The sequence below is a fragment of the Phyllostomus discolor genome, chromosome 1, assembly GCF_004126475.2.
Source record: "Phyllostomus discolor isolate MPI-MPIP mPhyDis1 chromosome 1, mPhyDis1.pri.v3, whole genome shotgun sequence".
NCBI classification, from domain to species: domain Eukaryota; kingdom Metazoa; phylum Chordata; class Mammalia; order Chiroptera; family Phyllostomidae; genus Phyllostomus; species Phyllostomus discolor.
Genome location: NC_040903.2, coordinates 52,139,051 through 52,157,786, shown reverse-complemented (window position 1 = coordinate 52,157,786; position 18,736 = coordinate 52,139,051). Strand labels below are relative to the sequence as shown.

General features: G+C 38.0%; 1 protein-coding gene across 1 annotated transcript in view; it reads left to right on the top strand.

The window, feature by feature from the left end:
• The window catches only part of RASGEF1B (RasGEF domain family member 1B), a 521,074-nt gene that overhangs the window by 177,354 nt on the left and 324,984 nt on the right, over window positions 1-18,736 (top strand). Inside the window, exon 3 of the mRNA XM_036022574.1 lies at window positions 7,800-7,853. Within this exon, the coding sequence (XP_035878467.1) occupies window positions 7,800-7,853 (54 nt within the window). The remainder of the gene's footprint in view (window positions 1-7,799; window positions 7,854-18,736) is intronic.

Here is an 18,736-nt window from a genome sequence, read left to right as displayed (position 1 = left end):
GTCTCTGTTCAGCATAGCCCTTTCCTTCAAGGCAGATTTTGTAATCTCTTTTATAAGATTCACTATGAATGCAAAGTCCCTTCAGTGTTTATAAACAATGTTGAAAACGTAGAAATTTTTACTAATTTATTAGTAAAGCACCTTTGACAACAATATGAGACTAGGGCAACCTCACATTGTTAGTGTTTAAGTGAATTTCATACTGTTCTCTGATAATTCCAGATTACAGTTTTGATAGCACACTCTATACTAGAAATACATCTGAAGAACAATGATCTGATCCTTGGTTTGACCACTTACTACTTCAGAAAACTTGGACAAGTCACTTGACCTTCCAGTTTCTTAGTGTCCTACAGTTAGTATAACTACTTTATGGAGTTGTTTGGAAGTTCAAGTGGAACAATATATGTCAAGGAGCTCTAGGAACTGGAAGTTTTATGTGAATGTCAGAAGGTATTATTAGTATTGTTACTAATTAAAAATCATGCTATGGAAATTCCAGTTAAAAATACTTCATTTTTCTGTTGTGAGGTATAAAAGGCAATAGTTATCATTACCACTAACTTGCTTTGGGTATATCTCAGACCACTGGTTCTCAAGGTGTGGTTTTCAGACTAGAAGCATCAACCTTACCTGGAAATGTGTTAACATGCAGATTCTTGCGCCTCACCCCATACCTCCCCAATTGGAACCTCTGGGGTTTTTTTTATCAAGCCCCCAGGTGATTCTCATGACAATTACATTTGAGATATACTGGCTTAACGTTATATCTAAATGGGTATGTGTAGGCTCTGATTTTGCTGATCCTTTTTGTACTTAGCCTTCCTTTCAGACATGGATGTGATTCTGAAAGACAGTAACATGTGCACCTGACATGGATTTGTCAGTACCCTCATTTGACTTTACACAACAGTGACATAGATCCTAGGATTGCATGGCCTTGAAGCAGAGCCATTGTCAAGCACAAACTTGTTGGAGATTATGGCAGGGGTCCAGAGAGGGAGTTCGAAGGTGCTCCCTACTGAAGTGGGATAACAGCAGTTGAATGAAATGACTGGTAAACAATTCAGTGAAATTCAGCTAAGCAGCACTGAGCTTGCTTCCTGTGCTGGCTACCCCTGTTTATCAGGTGTTGTCTTCTCTCTAACAGTCTTTAGTCTTCCTCACATGAGTGCCTACCTATTAATAAGTCTGAGGCTCACCCCTTAGCAGCCCTGCCAGGTCTCAGAATAAGCCAGGTACCCTGTTGCACACCCATCATACTCCTGCATTGCAGCTATGCCATAACTATTGTGACAGACAGGTGGATGGTGGTTACTTGGATAGGTTGAAACCCAAAACTGCACACTTAATTAAGGTAGAAGAGGGAAAATTTGTGGGCAAACATTAGGGAAATCGTGGCACTGTCATTTTGATCCACAAGGGCAGAGGTACATGGTAGGTGTTCAATAAGTATTTATTGAATAAATAAATAAGGAATGAATTTCATGTTTTGAGAACTAACCTGCCTACTTAACTTATGAGAATCTATTTTATCCCAAATGAACAGACATTATGTCTTGATTGAGTGAACTATTAGATATGTTTAGTTTTAAATGCAGGCATAAATAGATTTGATCTTTCCATGGTTCAAGTTTCCTCCCATCAGCTTTCCCTTAATTATTCACAAGTGTTCCAAACCTTCATTAGCTAAATAGGATGCAGATGATGGTCATTAGTCTGGGCTATAAATCCTGCTGGCATATTCAATGGCTTTTCACTTGGTTAATTGAAATTTTCAGTATTCATGGACTACAAGAAAACACTGTAATTTTATCATTTATTCAGGGCTATAATTTTTTTCCTTAGCTGGTTGTATTTTATAACTATGTAGTTTAAAAAATATATGAATACCATACTTTGCCTAGAGGGATACCACTATTTTCAGTGTACATGTATCAATGGTAATCTACTAAATATAAAGACCAAATGGAAATTTATACTAGCAATCCTAAAATCGGCCAACTAAAATGTCCATGAAGGCATCCAAGTAGTGTGCACTTTTGAGACCCATCAATTCAAGTGTAAGAGACTTCCAAATTGTTAGTAATACAAGGAGACCTAGTCATGACATCCATCAATGAGTAAGAAATATCCAGTGTGTCTGTGGGGTGCAAATTGCAGGTATCAAATGAAGATGCTTTATGCAGACATCATTCCTTTACATGGTGCTTAGCTTTCAACTGCATTGGACCATTTATCACAACTAGCTGGCCTCCGTTTGGTGGTGTCTGGCCGGTGATGAAACACACGTATACACCCGCATAAAGGAACTGATGCTTGAAATAAAATTTCATAACATAACCATCTATCTCAGAGATTTAGTTGCTGAATTCCTTAATTTTTATAATCTAATACTTAACACAATTCTCTTCTTTTGCACCCGACTGTTCCAATTTAATCATGTCACATGTTTGCTGTTTATAAAATATAAATCTTAGTTATAGACATTCCATGGCAGAAATTGGCTCAGCAGAGATAGACTATATCTATTTGTTTTTTTCTAAACCTAATTTAGTGGGAATAAAATAACATTGTAATAACTCTCAGAGGTATACTCTCCCTTGAAAAAGAGTATAGGACATATGGAGTCTCTTTGCAGTGTTTAATCTTTGCAAAACATTCCCAGAGTGAGACTGGGGAAAACAGTTGCCCTTCTAGCAGTCTCTTTCTGTAGCTGGACTGGATGAACCATCAGTCACTGGTCCTCCATCTGGGATCTCTGACCAAGGCCTTATCTGTTTTTAGCCCAATCACTCTTCCTTTTGAGTTGCTTTCACCTTCCTGCTCATTGAAATATTTCTACACATGGTTGTTAATGTCAACTTAAGGAAGACATATTTAAGCACCTCAGCCTTCTAAATTAACCATTATTTAATATGTCTGAAAGTCAGATGTAAAGATATCTTATAAGTTATGTTTTTGTGGATCACCTGTAAAATTCTCTCTTACCTGTGTAGATAATCAAGAGCAGGTCATGTTATTCAGTCAAAGATTCTTTCCTCAGAGGATGGAGAGAAGTAGTCAGTACACTCACTGATTTCCAAATAGAGTATCTGATAAAATCAGGCTCATTTTCCCCAAATTTGCCAGAGCTCTTTTTACCTAAAAGGAAATGTATATGGGCTTCCTCATTTCATAATGAAAAATTCAAGACCTCAAGGTCAGCGATCCATCATAAGCTCACAAGGAGGTCTATCAGGAACTGACAAGAATTAAATGCCTGGGCTCCTGAGCAAGTGGTCCATTTGTTTATCTGTCCAACAACTCTAACATGAAAGACCAGCAAAACTGTAAGCTCTAATGAGGGGTCACATTCAACTAGAGTAAACCAGCCACAGCCAGTATCTGCCCTTAGCAAAAGTATCAAAGTAAAATATATTGCAGTGGACACAGCAATGCTCTATGCAGGCCTCCCTGTTGCTAAGCTCCCCTGGGCCGTCAGCCCTCTCAGGAAACTGCCGTTGGCCAAAAAGCATCATTTTGTCTAGGGTCATGCCCCCTTCCCAGGGCAACCCTTCCCCTCACCCCAATTGGGACAGGCCTATCCCATCTTCAGATTTCCTTGTTTGGTTGACTGAGACCTTTGTTTGTACCACAGCCTAGCCTCTCCCTCTGTTCAGACCCTTCCCTTCCCTTCTACAAGTGGAGATCCCATGAGCAATCCCTAATAAATTTCCTGCATACTCATCTCCATTTCACAGTCTGCTTTTTAGGAGATCATTTTTCATCACCATTGAGTGTCCAATGTCCTCATGATGTAAGTCTCCATTTCCTATTAAATCTGTTTTTGAAATTATAATTTAATATCTGTTTGATACACTCATTCCCTTTAAGGTGTAACAGACGAATGGATTTCAATTTTCCCCTTTTCAGTGCCCCTTACACCCTAGCATCCCTCAAGGGTTTGTCTACTCTGACTGAAAGCCTTATGCTAAAAATTGAACTCTAATAAGTGAAATTTCAGGCATCAGTGTATTATAAATGGAAAACAGTGGGGCCTTACCTTTCTAGATGCATTTTGGAAAATTGCTACAACTGTCCATGTGTTACTGTTCACCCCATGCTGGTCACCCTGCCAACAGGGTTAGAAGTGAGTCAGTGTTCTAAAAACATCCTTGTGCTTCATTGTGCTTGTGCTCCTGTGACAAACACAGCATCCTGCAACTTTGGTGGAGGACACTCATGAGGAGTTCCCTCTTTAGTAGAAAAATATTGATGCAACGCTCAAGAAGGCCACAGCATGGATAAGTCACCATACTCTGAGTCTTTTATCTTCAGCAAAGTGAACATGTTAGGGAAGGTTTAGAAAGCCCACCCTATGCCGTTTACAATGGCTGCAATTAGGGAACTGGGATGCAGCAATTGATGTCTTTTGACAAGAACAGTATGAGACTGACTGAGCGTGTATGTAAAATCCCTTTAGAAAATGGCTAAATTAAGGATGCGGACTCTCACTGACCCATGCCATATCTCTTTTACACTCCTTCTGGGTACTGAGAGTTCACCATACATTGTTTTTTTTTTGGCTCAAGTGTTTCCTTTCTACAAATGTAACATTCAGAGCTAATTGCATTACTTTTTTTAGGGAGGACAGTTTCACCCAACTTTGGCTCTCAGTTCTCCTACCTCCTGTTTTTCAGGTTACTGACACTGTTCTTGAAGGTTGAATGGTATTGTGTAATTTCAAAGATCATTTCCCCTGGGCTATAGCACCAATGTCCAACTTCTTAGACATGTTAGATAATTTGCTTTTCCCTGTGGTGTATCTTAAGCTTAGTTAAAAAATGCATTAATCTCTTAAGTTGCCTGGATAAGGTCTTCTTCAGTGGGTGGAATTTGGGTACTGTTCAGATTTTGACTTCCAATTTAGGATAGAGAATGACACTTGAAATCCTGGACAAGAGAAATTTCCATGATTGGACTTCTGTTTTCCCTGGGGAAAAAAAATTGTTGCACTAGCCAGGGAATTAGGATCATTTCCATAACTAGCTCCTTTGGAGTTTAAACCCATTGTTCTCAAGTGGGGGTAATTTTGCACCTCCCACAAGGGGACCTTTGGCAATGTTTGGGGATGTTTTTGGTTGTCACGACTAACATGGAGAGGGGCGTGTCTACTGATGTCTGGTGGTTAGAGGCCAGGGATGTTGCAAAACATCCTACAATGCACAGTACACACACACACCCAACAAAGAATTATCCAGTTCAAAATGTTCACGGCCCAACATTGAAGAATTGATTTAGCCAAACCAAGTGGACAATAGAGAATTAGATATATGCTAAATAGAGAGAAAATGTAAGTCTTTTGTCTCTCTCGCTTGGCTTTACTTTGTAATACTATTACATGTGAGGCTGCTTTTTCAGCATTATGCTTCTAAAACAGTGTTTTGAGATGAGGGCTATAGTTTTATTTGATGTCATTTTTTTGCATCTACTCAGTGCATGCTAATTGAATACCTTCTTTGTATCAGGCACTGGGCTAGGTACTGGGGCCGCAGTAATGGCCAAATCTTGTGGAGTCTTTACCTTCCCGGGGAATAAATCTGAGCCTGAAAGCTGAGGGCTCCCTGATGCTGTGATACTCAGATGTACAAAAGCATTGAGATGATGAAAGGTCATGAAGAAGGTGTTTGATTGAAAGACTGTAGATGGGGTTCTCATAGAATGTGAGAACTGTCTTCTTTTGTGGCTTTTCTCTTTCTTATTACTGGCGTGATATTTGAACAGCAAGCAAGAATATCTTTTCCTTACATCCCCAAGGAATATAGAAATGAAAGAAACTAAGACACACTGGCAGCAGCACAGATCAAGATGGCATGGAACCTCCAGGAGGTTCCAGGAGGCACCTGGTCCTGCCAACACGGATGCTGTTAGTCAAGGTTGAAACTGGAATCGGTTATGATAAAAAGAATGAGCCATGTGTCCTCATTCTCTTGGCTATTTCTTTCTGGGAGCCATTTTCTTCCTTTCCTCCGTAATTCTGGTGTGTCTGTTTTTATTAACTTTTCCTCTTTTTCAACTTTGCCTTTCTTCTTTTCTCCCACCACCAAAATTCTTCCCTTCTTTCTCTTTTCCCCTTTTAATTTAAGCTTTCTGAATAATGTATAGCTCTTCCCTCACAAACAAAATAAAAACACAAATAAAAACTGCCAGCAAATCAAATTTAAAGATCATACCCAATCTAAACCTTAAACTTATTTGTCTTCATTAAAGATATTTTTATTGTTATGTATCTCTACATCTGTATTTCCTGTTTAGTGCTGCATATTATTTTGGGCCAGATCATGTATTGGCTCAGATTCTTGACTTTCCCTAGTGCTTGTCCCTGCCTTGCACACACACACAAAACCAAAACTCTAAAGGAGGTGGTAAATATTATATTTTTATGATATATGAGTAGAGTGGGAGAAAATTTATATGATTAGACTTTTGAGCTGTCAAAGTCTTTAATTGTTGCACATTTCTTTTAATTCTTTTGACCCTATTCAACCAAAATTAAATCATAAGTATAAATATATATATACACACATATATATGTATACATATACATAATACATATGTATGTAGTTCCATATGCAATATCTACTCTGTGTGTGTGTGTGTGTGTGTGTGTGTGTGTGTGTATATGCAGCTAGCAAAGAAAACAAACAAATACCAAAAAGAAAGAATCAAAATCTGGAAATCGCCAAATATCAATCAATAAAGGAAAGCATACATAAAGTATAGGGCACCAATATTATGCAATGTTAGGCAGCCATTAAGAATAGTCAGTCTATATGAACTGACCTGGGAAGATGTTGATAATATAATCTTAGTAGGATGGTATGATGTCAAGAAAGAAAGAACTTCTACATATGAATATGTAATATAATAAATACAATAAGTAATACATCTGATTACATATTATATAATATGTGTTTGCATAGAAATAGAGAAAGTGTGGAAGAATGAACACAAATTGTTATTGTTGGTTACTTTAGGAGGATAGGTTAGAATGGGGATTAACTCATTAAGAATATATATTAGTTTTGTAATTAAAGAAAAAGAAAGGTTTACTGAAAAAAATCAATAAAATTTTATGTGGCTACCCCATAACTCAGTTGAACTCTTCACAGGATAATCCAAAAGGAATGAACTTGTTAATTACTACTGGCCTTGAATGCTTAAATGTCTTTCTAGTAGTTCATGAGGCCAAGGAAATGTCCACACAAATATGTCAGTCACTGGGAGGAGGAGTTACAGTGGAGAAGAAGCGGCAAGCCTGGTACTGCTGTTCAGACTTATACAAAGCTCATGAATGGGGGAGAAGCTCCTCTTCTTCACTCAGGCTCATCAAGAGTGTCATTTGAAAGATTTTGGGTATTTGACATTTTGGACATATGTCTTCAAGATAAAGGGAAAATGCCATGTGTGGTTGAGAAGGTGAGTTTTGGAGACAGACTGCTTGTCTTTGAGTTCTGGACTATTTTTGAGGTATATAATCTTTGACAACCTAATTGTGCTACAATTACCTTGTTAGTGAAATGAAGATAAATAAGAATCTTTACTTCATCAGATTACTGTAGCCCATAATAAATGTTCCAATATGAGGGAATATGGCAGTGGGAGCAGTGAAGGGCAGGCACTTTTTAACATTTAAAGAAATCGGTAGGGTTTCAGGAAGTGGTGCCCACCTTAAATCGAAGATGCACAGGTGTGGGTCAGTCTCATTACACTTTGACAGCACTCACTAATGTGTCTCCCATCTTCCTGTCTTACAGGCCACCGTTTTTAGCACGTTGGGCAGTGAGAAGTCCTTATCTGACAGCAAAAAGGTAAGGCAGCTTCTGAGAATTTCAGCCTGCTGTCAGAGTAATAAAGACATCAGAGTTGATGACAGTCTGTGGAAAAGCTGTGGTATCAGTGAGAATGTTCTGATGACATATTGTAGCCCTCTTTCTTCAGAGATGGAAATTTGAATGGTTCTCTTTAAGGAAGTGGGACATTCTGTTATCATTTGACAGCTTTTTTTTTTAATAGAAAAGCCCTGGTTCCTTATACTTCTATCTTGCTATTATTTGACATTTTATTCTGTAAAATGAGCCTCAAGGGAGTCCAGAGCAAACTGCATTGCACGCATCTATTTCTTTTTTGCAAATTTAAATCTAATAAACTTAAACTCAATACAATATAAAAATGATTTTGTATTTTGAAAGAAAGCTGATCATATGCCATAGAAGTCTGGTTTGGATTCACCACAATCAAGTTTGAGAGTCTGTCATGCTTTGCAAAAGCATTAGCCTTATTGACATCTGATGGAAGCTGTCCCTGTAATGGGGTCACGTCTGCAGGCTGCCTGCTATGGCAGCAGCAGCGTGTCTAATTCCTGGCCTTTGCAGACCAGGGGGCACTTTTATCCACCTCTTTAATCTCAGGTTTAACTAGATCTTCTCCTTCTTGAGGGGAAAGAAGTGATTTCACAGTCTAAACAACTCAAATAAAGTCTTTGATACTACCTATTGATATGGAAAACCAGGTGCATAATGAGTTGACCATTGCCTCACATGTTAGCCACTTGACCTTTCTTTGGATTTTATACCATGACATTGTTTGCTAAGCCATTTCTGTTTCTGAGTTTTCTTGATGTGGAAACAGGTAGCAGAAATACTCATCGTTAAAGTGGTGTGGTGCACCCACCAATGCCATCCATTTCATTACCTTGATAGTTTTCTGTTGCATATTAAATCTCCATTTTAATTGAGTTCTCTTGTGTTTGCCTTGTTCTCAGCTCCCCCAAACTGAGGTCCATGTAATGCTCTTAAAATTAAAAGTCTTAGAGAAAGGGGATCTTTCGGGGTTCTCTAGTCTCATGTTTTTCCATGAGTGGTACTGCTATTATCTATGGTTAGATGGATTCTAGACTTTACCTGAATAATCTGTTGACAAGGAACTTAATGAGCCTAACTAGTGAGACAGAGTATTAGGGAGTTCTTCATTTTACTGAGTCAGTATCTGTCACCTTTTAATTTCTGCCTATTTAAGTATGAAGTCAGTTAAATGTTTTTTCAGACTCTTCTCCCTCCTACCACTAGGCTGATGGTTTTCCTTCTTTATTTCTAATAGGATATTAATATGGTTGATTTTCAAAAGCATGGGCTGCTGGGAGCTGGCTGTCTGCTTTTGAAACATGGTTTTGCCACTTACTATTTATATGACCTTGGGTCACACACCTTTTGGTGACTCACTTTTATCATCTGTAAAATGAGGAGAAGAATTGTACCTACCTCATATGGTAGGTGAGTTAACATACATAAAGTGCTTACAACAGTGCCCAATACATAGTAGTTGCTATATTAGCTATTATTATGATTGCTTTTAAACCAGGTTGTCTTTTTTTCTGCACGTAGTCTTTATTACCAATGTCAAGAATTGTGTATCATTCTCAAAATGTTGTCCACTTGCCAAAAGCACAATGGGATTTTTACTCTCCATTCAATGAACTTTGTTTACTTGATGTGTGCCAGGCATAATGTAAGACATGGACTATGGTGAGAGGATAAGTTGTAGACTTCCTTGAGTGTAACCCTAGTAGTCTATTAATACAGTGTAAATTGGCATCAGTTTCTGTTTATAAGCCATATCATTCTGTTGGCCACATGAAGTTTAAAGTCCTTTTATGTGCCCTTAAGACATTTTCCCATCAGCTACAGTTAAAACATGACACATCTTACATTTATGTAGATGACTCTTTGAGTATGAATGTAAACCATTATGATTATTTTTATTCACTTAAAAAGCTTTGATCAATTAAGCTAATTTGTAAACCCAGTTCTGTTATCCAACTTATTTATGACATTTCCCAGCTGTATGTCATGTACAAATTAGAGTAGCAGTGTCAGTCTCTATGATTTCATTTTCATTCATCCATTTATTTATGCAGTCAATTCTCAAGTGTTTACTGAGCACCTGCTATGTGACATGAACTAGAATATCATGGCGAAAAAGTCATATGATATTTACCCTCATAGAACTTTTAATCATTAAACAAGTAAAATTCAGATGAACGATATATTGTGATAAATGATAAGATTTTTTAAAGATGGAAGGTTATGAGATCATCTAGGAAAACCTCATATAATCTAGAGTTCAGGGAAAACTTTGAAGAATGAACTTCAACACAAATACTCAAAGAATGAATGGGATTTGGCTATGTGAAGACAAGGTAAAGGCAGAAAAACAGCAAGTGTGAAAGTCTGGACGTGAGTAGTGAACTATAAAATGTTCACAATGTCTGGAAATTGAAAGTTGAAACAGAAAATGATGAACAGTGAGACAAAAGGAAGCCAGATTGTGTAGGGCCTTGTAAAACCATATGAAGAGTTTAGATTTATTGTAAGGGTAACAAGAAAATTTTAAAGGACTTTGAACTTAGGAGAGTAGGTGTGTGCAACATGCCATGATTTTTATTTTCAAATCACTTAACTATTGAAAGACACAAGAAGCAAGATTTTAGATATGAAGTCTTGATGTAAGTCTATAATCTAGGCAAGAGATGGTAGTGGCTAGGATCATAATGGCAGTGGAGATCAAGAGGTATTTGGGTGATAAAATCAACAGTATATGATAATGGTTTGGATATTTGGGAGAGGAAGTAGCTAAGGATGATTCCCTGATTTCTGACATGGGAAACTGGCAGACTAGCAGAGCTATTTTTTGAGATAGGAACAGAGTTAGGAAGTTGAGTTCAGCTTGGTACATGTCAGATTTGTGGTGTCTGTCAGATCTAGTAAGGATGCCCAGCAGGTGTCTAGGCATGTAGACTTATAATTCAGAAAAACATTCTTGGCTGGAGATATGCACATGGGAGGAATATGTAAATAAAAACTGGTTGAAAGAGTGAGAATGGGTGAGATCACTGAGGGAGAGTGTAGAGTGAAAGGAGGAGGATTTACAAGAACCCAGGGGAGCACTGATGAACAAGGGCTGGGAGAAGACTATGGACCTGTGAAGGAAAGTGAGACAATAGAACCATAGAGGTTGGAAGAAAGCAGAAGAATGTGATTTCACAGAAGTTAAGTCAATGGAAAAGTAGTTAATAGTATCAAAATTACTGCTGAGAGGTTAAATAAAGCAAAGATTGAAGAACATCCATTCTATTTATCAGTATTGTAGGTCATTGTCAGTTTCAGTGAGATCAGATTGATGGGTGCAGAAGTCAGACTGCAGTGGTTTTAGGGTTGAGTGAGGGAGGAAATATAAATGGCAGAATGTAGCCTTTAAAGGATTTTGTTTTAAAGGAAGAAGAGAGATGCGTATTTGGAAGGGGGTAAAAGGATTGAGGGAGTGCCCTTAGGATGAGGTAGATTTGAGTGAGTATGTTTAGATGATGTTAGAAGACAATAGAAAAGTAAGGGGTAAGGACCCAAGAAAAGTGAGGGAACAATCCCTTGAGTGAGATCCTTGAGAAGATTGAAGACTTTGGATGCCAAAGCACAGAATAAACCTCAGAGAGGTAGAGGGATATATCTTGCTGTATAACAGGAGGAAAGGAAGAAAGAATAGAATTCATGTGTGTAATAGTTATGGAAGCAGGGAGCCAGACTAGGGTCATGCCTTTAGATACTTCTGGTCAACTTATTTATTAATTTTTTTTTGTGGGGAGATGGGATGGTTATTTAATCTGCTGTGAGTTTTCACAACTATACTATTTCAGCAGTATTTATTTAATCTACACATATTCCCCTATAATATCTAGTATATATAGTGCCATTCGCATGATCAGCAGTCTCTGGTATATATCCAAAGAAACCCAGAACACCAATTTGAATGGATATTTATGTTAATATGTACCCCTATGTTAATTGCAGCATTATTTACAATAGGCAAGATCTAAAAGCAACCCAAGTGCCCATCAATAGATGAGTGGATAAAAATGTTGTCTATATATACAATAGAATGTTAGTGGGCCATAAAAAATGAAATCTTACCACTGGCAACAGCATCTATAAACCTACAGGGTATTATGTTAGGTGAAATCAGTCTTACAGAGAAAGACAAATACTATATGATTTAACTTATATACCCAGAAGTAGAGTTGCTGGATCATATGATAGTTCAATTTTTAAATTTTTGAGGCACCCCATACTTTTTTCCATAGTGGCTGCACCAATCTGTACTCCCACTAACAGTGTGTGAAGGTTCCCTTTCCTTCACAATTTTATTCAAAATAGACCTAATGCTCCTCTGCATAACGTGAGAAGTCATTCCCATCATCTCCAGCCTCACCTGGTATTCCAGTAGGTGGTGGAGTCTGAAGGCCTTGGGCAGTCTGCTTCTGAACGCAAAAGTCTTTGGTAACTTTGTGCCTGTGTACAAACTGTGTTTTCTTCTTAGAATGCTCTCTTTCCCCTCCTGTTGACTTGGAAAACTTACTCTTCCATGGGGAGACCATTCACATTGTCAGTTGCTTTTCAAAGACTTTCTTGGTTTCTCCAGGTAGGATGAGTGGTTTTCCTTCTTGGTTTTGTTACAGTTTGTACTCAGTCTAACAACAACAGCAACCACACAGCTTGTCAAATACTGACCATGTTCGCAGCCCTATGAGAAATGCTTTATACAGATCATCTCCTTTAATTTTTGTAACAGCCCTCTGATGTACGCAGTAGGTAATATTATCACTACCATTCACAGATAAAGAATTTGAGGCCTAGCTATGTTAAAGAACTTGCTTAAGGAAACACTAGGTGTTGGGTCAGGATGTGACTCCAGGCATTTGGACATCAGAACAATTGCTTTTAGCGTGTTGCTGTCTCCTGCCATTGCATTCTAGATGTTAATTTGTGGGTCCAGCTTTCCCCTAAAAAGTCAGCAGAAGGAAGGAACAATGGCTGATTCTGTTAGGAATAATAAAACAATATCCCACAGGTAATAGGAACTCAATAAAGATTTATGTAATGCACGGATTTGCTACCTACGTGATGTGATTGTTCACTAATGTGATATCATTCTGGAACCATTTTGTTCTAAAAAGCAGCTATTTTTCTGTTTAATAGTTGTTGAAAGAAGAATATTGGTATTTAGGTTTTATTTATGAAGGTAATTTCCACACTAAAACAAGATGTTAATGGCTAACTGTGGGGTGGAGGGAAGGGGCACTGAAGTGTTTAGCCAAAGACAGCAAAGATCTGAGGGCCTTCTTCTGGAACACCACTTTATACAGTTGTAAGAACTCCTATTCTTATTTTTAGCCAAAGACCAACCAGCTTGTTCCTTAATTTGGAAAGTCTTAAAATATCTAGGGGATATACATGGATTCATTCATTCATTCATGATTATTTATTAAGTGCTTCCTATCGCAAGGCAGTGGTTATTGTTAATACATTATAGAGGTAAATAAATATGTCAAGACATGAAATGATTTACCCTAGGGTACACACTACACTCAAGGCAGACTCAGAAGTTAGCTCTAATTCATAGCTTCTGGTTTCCTTCCTCTGCAACCCCTCCAGCCCACACTGTTTAACTAGAGTTGACACATGGGGGATGTGAACTGGGTGGATGGGCAGCAGAGAACAAGCCTCAGGCCTTCTCCACAACAGCTCTGGCCACCTGTTTTATGTTCATTGATATCTGTACTTTTGTGTATTTGATACTTTCCTCTCTCAATACAAGATACTTGGACCCAGATATGTCAGCTTAGCAATTTTTGTATAGTGGTATTCTGACACAGCACTATTGAACTCCCAGCATTTTAATTTAAAAATAATGTCTAAAACAGATATTCTCACCTCTTCTCCATGGCTCCTTGCTCTGATCCTGACTCCCAGCCCTGAGGCACAGGCCACAGATAAGCTAGAGGTGATGGACAGTTGAGGGTGATGGATGGGGTGACGGCCAGGGATAAGGCAAATCCCAGGGATGGACTAAAGGTTAGAGATTTCTGTTTCACAAATTACTTGGAAATGAAAAAACAGTGGTTTTTCCAGTTTGCCATCAAAATGCCCTGCTTTATCCTGTTGTAACTTCTATCTATGAATGGTAACCTAGAGCCCCATCCTGAGTTCTTACCTATGATCATAGAAATAGGTTACTAAGGTTGGACAGTTTATTTTTTAAAAAATCATTTATCCTTTTGATAGCTTATTGTACTTTTTTTTTTTGGCAGGAAAACAGCTGTTTCTCTCTCTCTATGTCTCTCTTGGTTCTCCCTGGACTTCTGATATCTTAACCCATATAAATGACAACTTTTAAAAAGTAGGGTACTTAGGAAATGTATCCCTATAATCTAAAAAAGTATTGGTTTTAGAATATGTGGGAACCTAAGGGAAATCCATCTGTTGGTGGCTGTAATTTGTGGCTGAGTTGACTTCTGTTTATTCTCTCCAACCCCTGTCTTCTACTGGGGCCTCCCGATTGTTTCCAGTGATGTATGAGTGTGCAGAGCACTTGCCTGCATCACCTCTTAGCCCAGTGGATGATGTTTTTATTTTTAATAGATACAAGTGATACTTCACTCACATAGATAAGGTAATTTTCCTTCAGGAAAGATGATTAAGGACATAGATTGTAAAGGGCTACTAGAAGATTCAAATTTTTCATCAGTGTTGTGGCATAGGTTTCTGGGTAAACACAGGTCCAGATAATATATTGATGGTTAAGATATTTACCCACAGTTGATTCCTCAGCCCTTTGAAACTATATCGTATCTGCCTTCCTCTTTTAAAGACTAACTCTTCATGTCTAGACCACATTCACTGACCTCCACAAAGCTGGCTGGGCAGATTCCCATGACTCTCAGCCTCTTGGCAGGCTTTCTAGGCTGGTAGGTCACAGCGACTTCTTCCCATGCCCTGAGAAAGGGCACAAAGTCCAAATCAAACCAGTCAGCATTGAGGAAATTCCTCAGTTCCCCCTAGAAGGGCAGAATCTCATGTTCTGGAGTAGTTACAGTAAGGGGTATCATTTCAAGTAAATTTAAATGCTGTTTAGTTTCTAAATAGATTTTTTTTTGGAAGCTATGAAGGTTCCTTTTTGGCAGAGTGCTGTTTTTGCTGACTTGCTGTGGGGCTGTCTGCAGGATAAAGGATGATGCATACACATTTGCTAAGTTCTGTGCTTTTTTCCTGTGTGCCAACATAGACCACTAATTTATAGGAAGGAAAGTTGTATCACTTTGAATAGAAGGAAAGACTGCAGTCTGCCCTCTGTCTCTTTCCTTCCCTTCCCTCCTTTCTCTCTTCCCTCCTCCCCACCTCCCTCTCTCCCTCTAGCTTCTCCTTTTACTTCTCCAGCAAAAAAAAAAAAAAAAAAAAAAAAAGGCTCTTCTCACTCATTTGCAATGTCAGGGATAAGGATAGGTGGTTCTGGATTCCATGTCCTCTTCTTTCAGCATTTATTGCTGGTTTTAATTTTTATCACTGCATTTTTTCAATCTCACTCCCCTGAGAGGCAATATGGGTAAGAGCATATGCTCTGGAGATCAGTTGCTGGGACTGGATTCCCAGCTTCACCCCCCAAGTGCTCTGCAAAGTTCTCCAAGTTACTTAGCTTCTGTGTTGCCTCACTTGTCTCAGGTATAAAAGGAGACAAATAATGGCATCAGCCTGTAGAATCATTGTGAGGATTGAATAGGTGGATCCATGCAAAGTTCTTAGGACAATGTGTCAGTAAGACATGTTTCTTTATAATTCTACCCCTGTGCTAGTAGAGAATAATTTGAGCCTTGGTGCTTTGGTCCCACTTTATCTCTTTGCTCTAAAAGAGTAACAATATCAAGGGCAGTACATCAGTAGACTTGGGCTAACATCAGCATTTAGAAAAAAGTAAACTGTAGTTGAATTAGAGAAATACTTTTGTATGCGTCTCTGATTCTTAGTAATTCTAAATCTTAATAATTAGAATATAGTCAAGTTTAATACTGTTATAGGTTCCAGTTCTGTAGAAGCAAAACATTTTTTAATGAAAGAAACATATAACCTTCCTAACAGTGCAATGAACATACTTTTCTATGTCTTCAGTATTTGGCATAGTTTTAAGCACATAGCAGACATTTGTCTATTATAGACTACATCCTTAGTAATTCATAAGTTTGGGATAGTATTATTTCTCCAAAAGCCTCCAGAAGAAGATTTGAGGTGGACAAGTGGTGTGCTTTCTTATTCCACTACCTAGAATATGCTTGGGTAGGAAGAATATATCATTTAATGCTTAGAGCTGTAGAATAATAAAATATGTCTATCCCTCAAATAAATATATAATCATTGCCTTTTCTAAATATTAATACAAGCCCAATTGGACCATTGGCACGATCATTTGTTGGGCCAGTATCTTTTATACAGGGTGAGGCAAAAGTAGGTGTACAGTTGTGAGTACACAAAACAGGGTGTATTCTTGTGTTATTTACTATTATTTTCCATACAAAAACTGTAAACCTACGTTTGCTCCACCCTATAATGGTAGTATGGATCAGATAAAGTTACTCTATCCAAAGTTTGTGGATAGAGTGAGCCTGTGGCTTTTCTCTTTGTTGAATGAAGACATTTATTCAATGGATGGAGGGTTTGGGCCATTGAATACAAAGTGCTATGGAAATGTGGACTTCGTTGGTCTCAGTGTAGTAGCCATGGAGATCATTGAATAGAGTGAAAGTTGGTGATTCCTCTATAGTGTTATCATGTTATATCCCTTGCCTAGAAATTTTTTATTTTTAGCCTTGTGATCTTGAAATTCTGAAAGGGAAAGATACATGCACCCACAGTCAAACCAAGTAGTCATAATTTATAGGATTAAAATGGGTTGCAGAAAATAGTCTTCTTTTTTTTTTAATTTATTGATTTTGGGGGAGACCAGAAAGAGAGAGATCGATTTACTGTTCCACTTACTTATGCATTCATTGGTTGACTCTTGTATGTGCCCTGACCAAGGATCAAACCCACAACCTTGGCTATTGGGATGACCCTCTAGCCAACTGAGCTACCCAACCACGGAAAAAAATAGTCTTTTGATCCGAAGAAATGTATTTGTTGTTTTTGTGTATCTCCTACCCTAAGCAAGAATCAAGGAATACCTTATAATCATTTTGTTGTTATTGTTGATGTATAATTTACAAGTAAAAAATGTAGTGGTCCCGATTTTACAGCTTAATAGATGTGAATTGTGAAAATATAGTAACAGAATCCCATCAGCAGCATTACATCCTGCCTTTTGGGTGAGCCTTACTGCTAACTACACCACTACCCACACTAGAGCACCCGTTATGCTCTTCTAGTCCTTGCTATAGTTGTCACCTCAGAATAAACAGCCCATTTAGATCCATAGATTGTAAAATATAGTCATTGTCTGCAGCAGAAACTTTGCTAATAGGAAGATAGTTAAGGGTAAGTGTCATGAAATATGCTGCTCTAATCCCCTTTGAGCTGTAATTATCCCAGCTTCATTTGCATGAAAACAAGTTTTAAGAATATGACCTTCATAGTCTGTGTCTCATGCATAACTGCCCACATAATAAACATTTTAGGATATATTCAAAACAGTAATAATTAGCAGCATCACACCTACATGTACACCTGAAAAAAAACTATATTGAGCTACAAATAAAACATGAATTTTTGTCACAGCAATTCCAGACTGACAAAATAGTGTCATGGGGTGGCAGCGATAAAGGGATGTTGATGAATCTTGCAAATTAAATATGTAAAGGGGTATTTAGGAATCACTTGAGCCCTGGCTTGTGTGGCTCAGTGGACTGAGTGCAGGCCTGTGAACCAAAGGGTCATGGGTTCAATTCTCAGCCAGTGCACATACCCGGGCTTCGGGCCAGGTCCCCAGTTGGGGGTGTGCAGGGGGCAACCACACACTGATGTTTCTGTTCCTCTCTTTCTTCCTCCTTTCCCCTTTCTCTAAAAATAAGTAAATAAAATCTTAAAAAAAAAAGAATTACTTGATATGCTTTGTTCACCTTTGTGAGTGTGTATGTAAATGCCACCAAGTACTCTATTCAGCTGTATAATCACCACTCTGATTTCACTAGGGTTTTCTTGTTGTTGTTGTTCAAGTACTAAAGATATTATAGTGAACTTTTTGTAAATTGTGAATTTCCCTTGTGGATTATAAGAGAGTTTTCTTCTTGGCTTCTGTGTTACTGAGTTTCAAGGACACTGCTGCAAGTTTTTCTCCTTCCTTTTCTCCTCCTATTTTCCTTTCAGATTTAACATAATCAAGGCTGGGCTCTAGTTGTTTAAACATCGGCCTGTGTGCATGTACACATACACTCATTTAATTTTACATAATGTGTTCTGAAGGTTGTGCTTTCGTGGAGATAGTTACCTTGTTAGTCTACAGAAAAGTACTCTAGGTATGAAAAAAGCATTAAAAATTAAAAGATAAATCGATAAGAAGAATGGAGAAGAGTTCATGTAAATTGGATCTTTGTACTAGCTTATAAATTTTTATAAAAGCTGAGTAGTCAGAATACTTAATTTACCTCAATTAGCAGTGATCATTCTTGCTATTGTTCCCAAAATGGGACCAAGTCACTCTACAATTGAGCTAATTGCCACCTCTGATTTTGCTGCTTAGCTCTGTGCTTTTCCTTTGTTTTCATAAATGATCTGTATAGGCCAAATAATCTTTCCCCTCTCTCTCCTCCCACATTGATTGTTTTTCTTTATTATTTTAATTCTATACTCTGATGATTGCTATAATCTCCTGAAGTCATTGC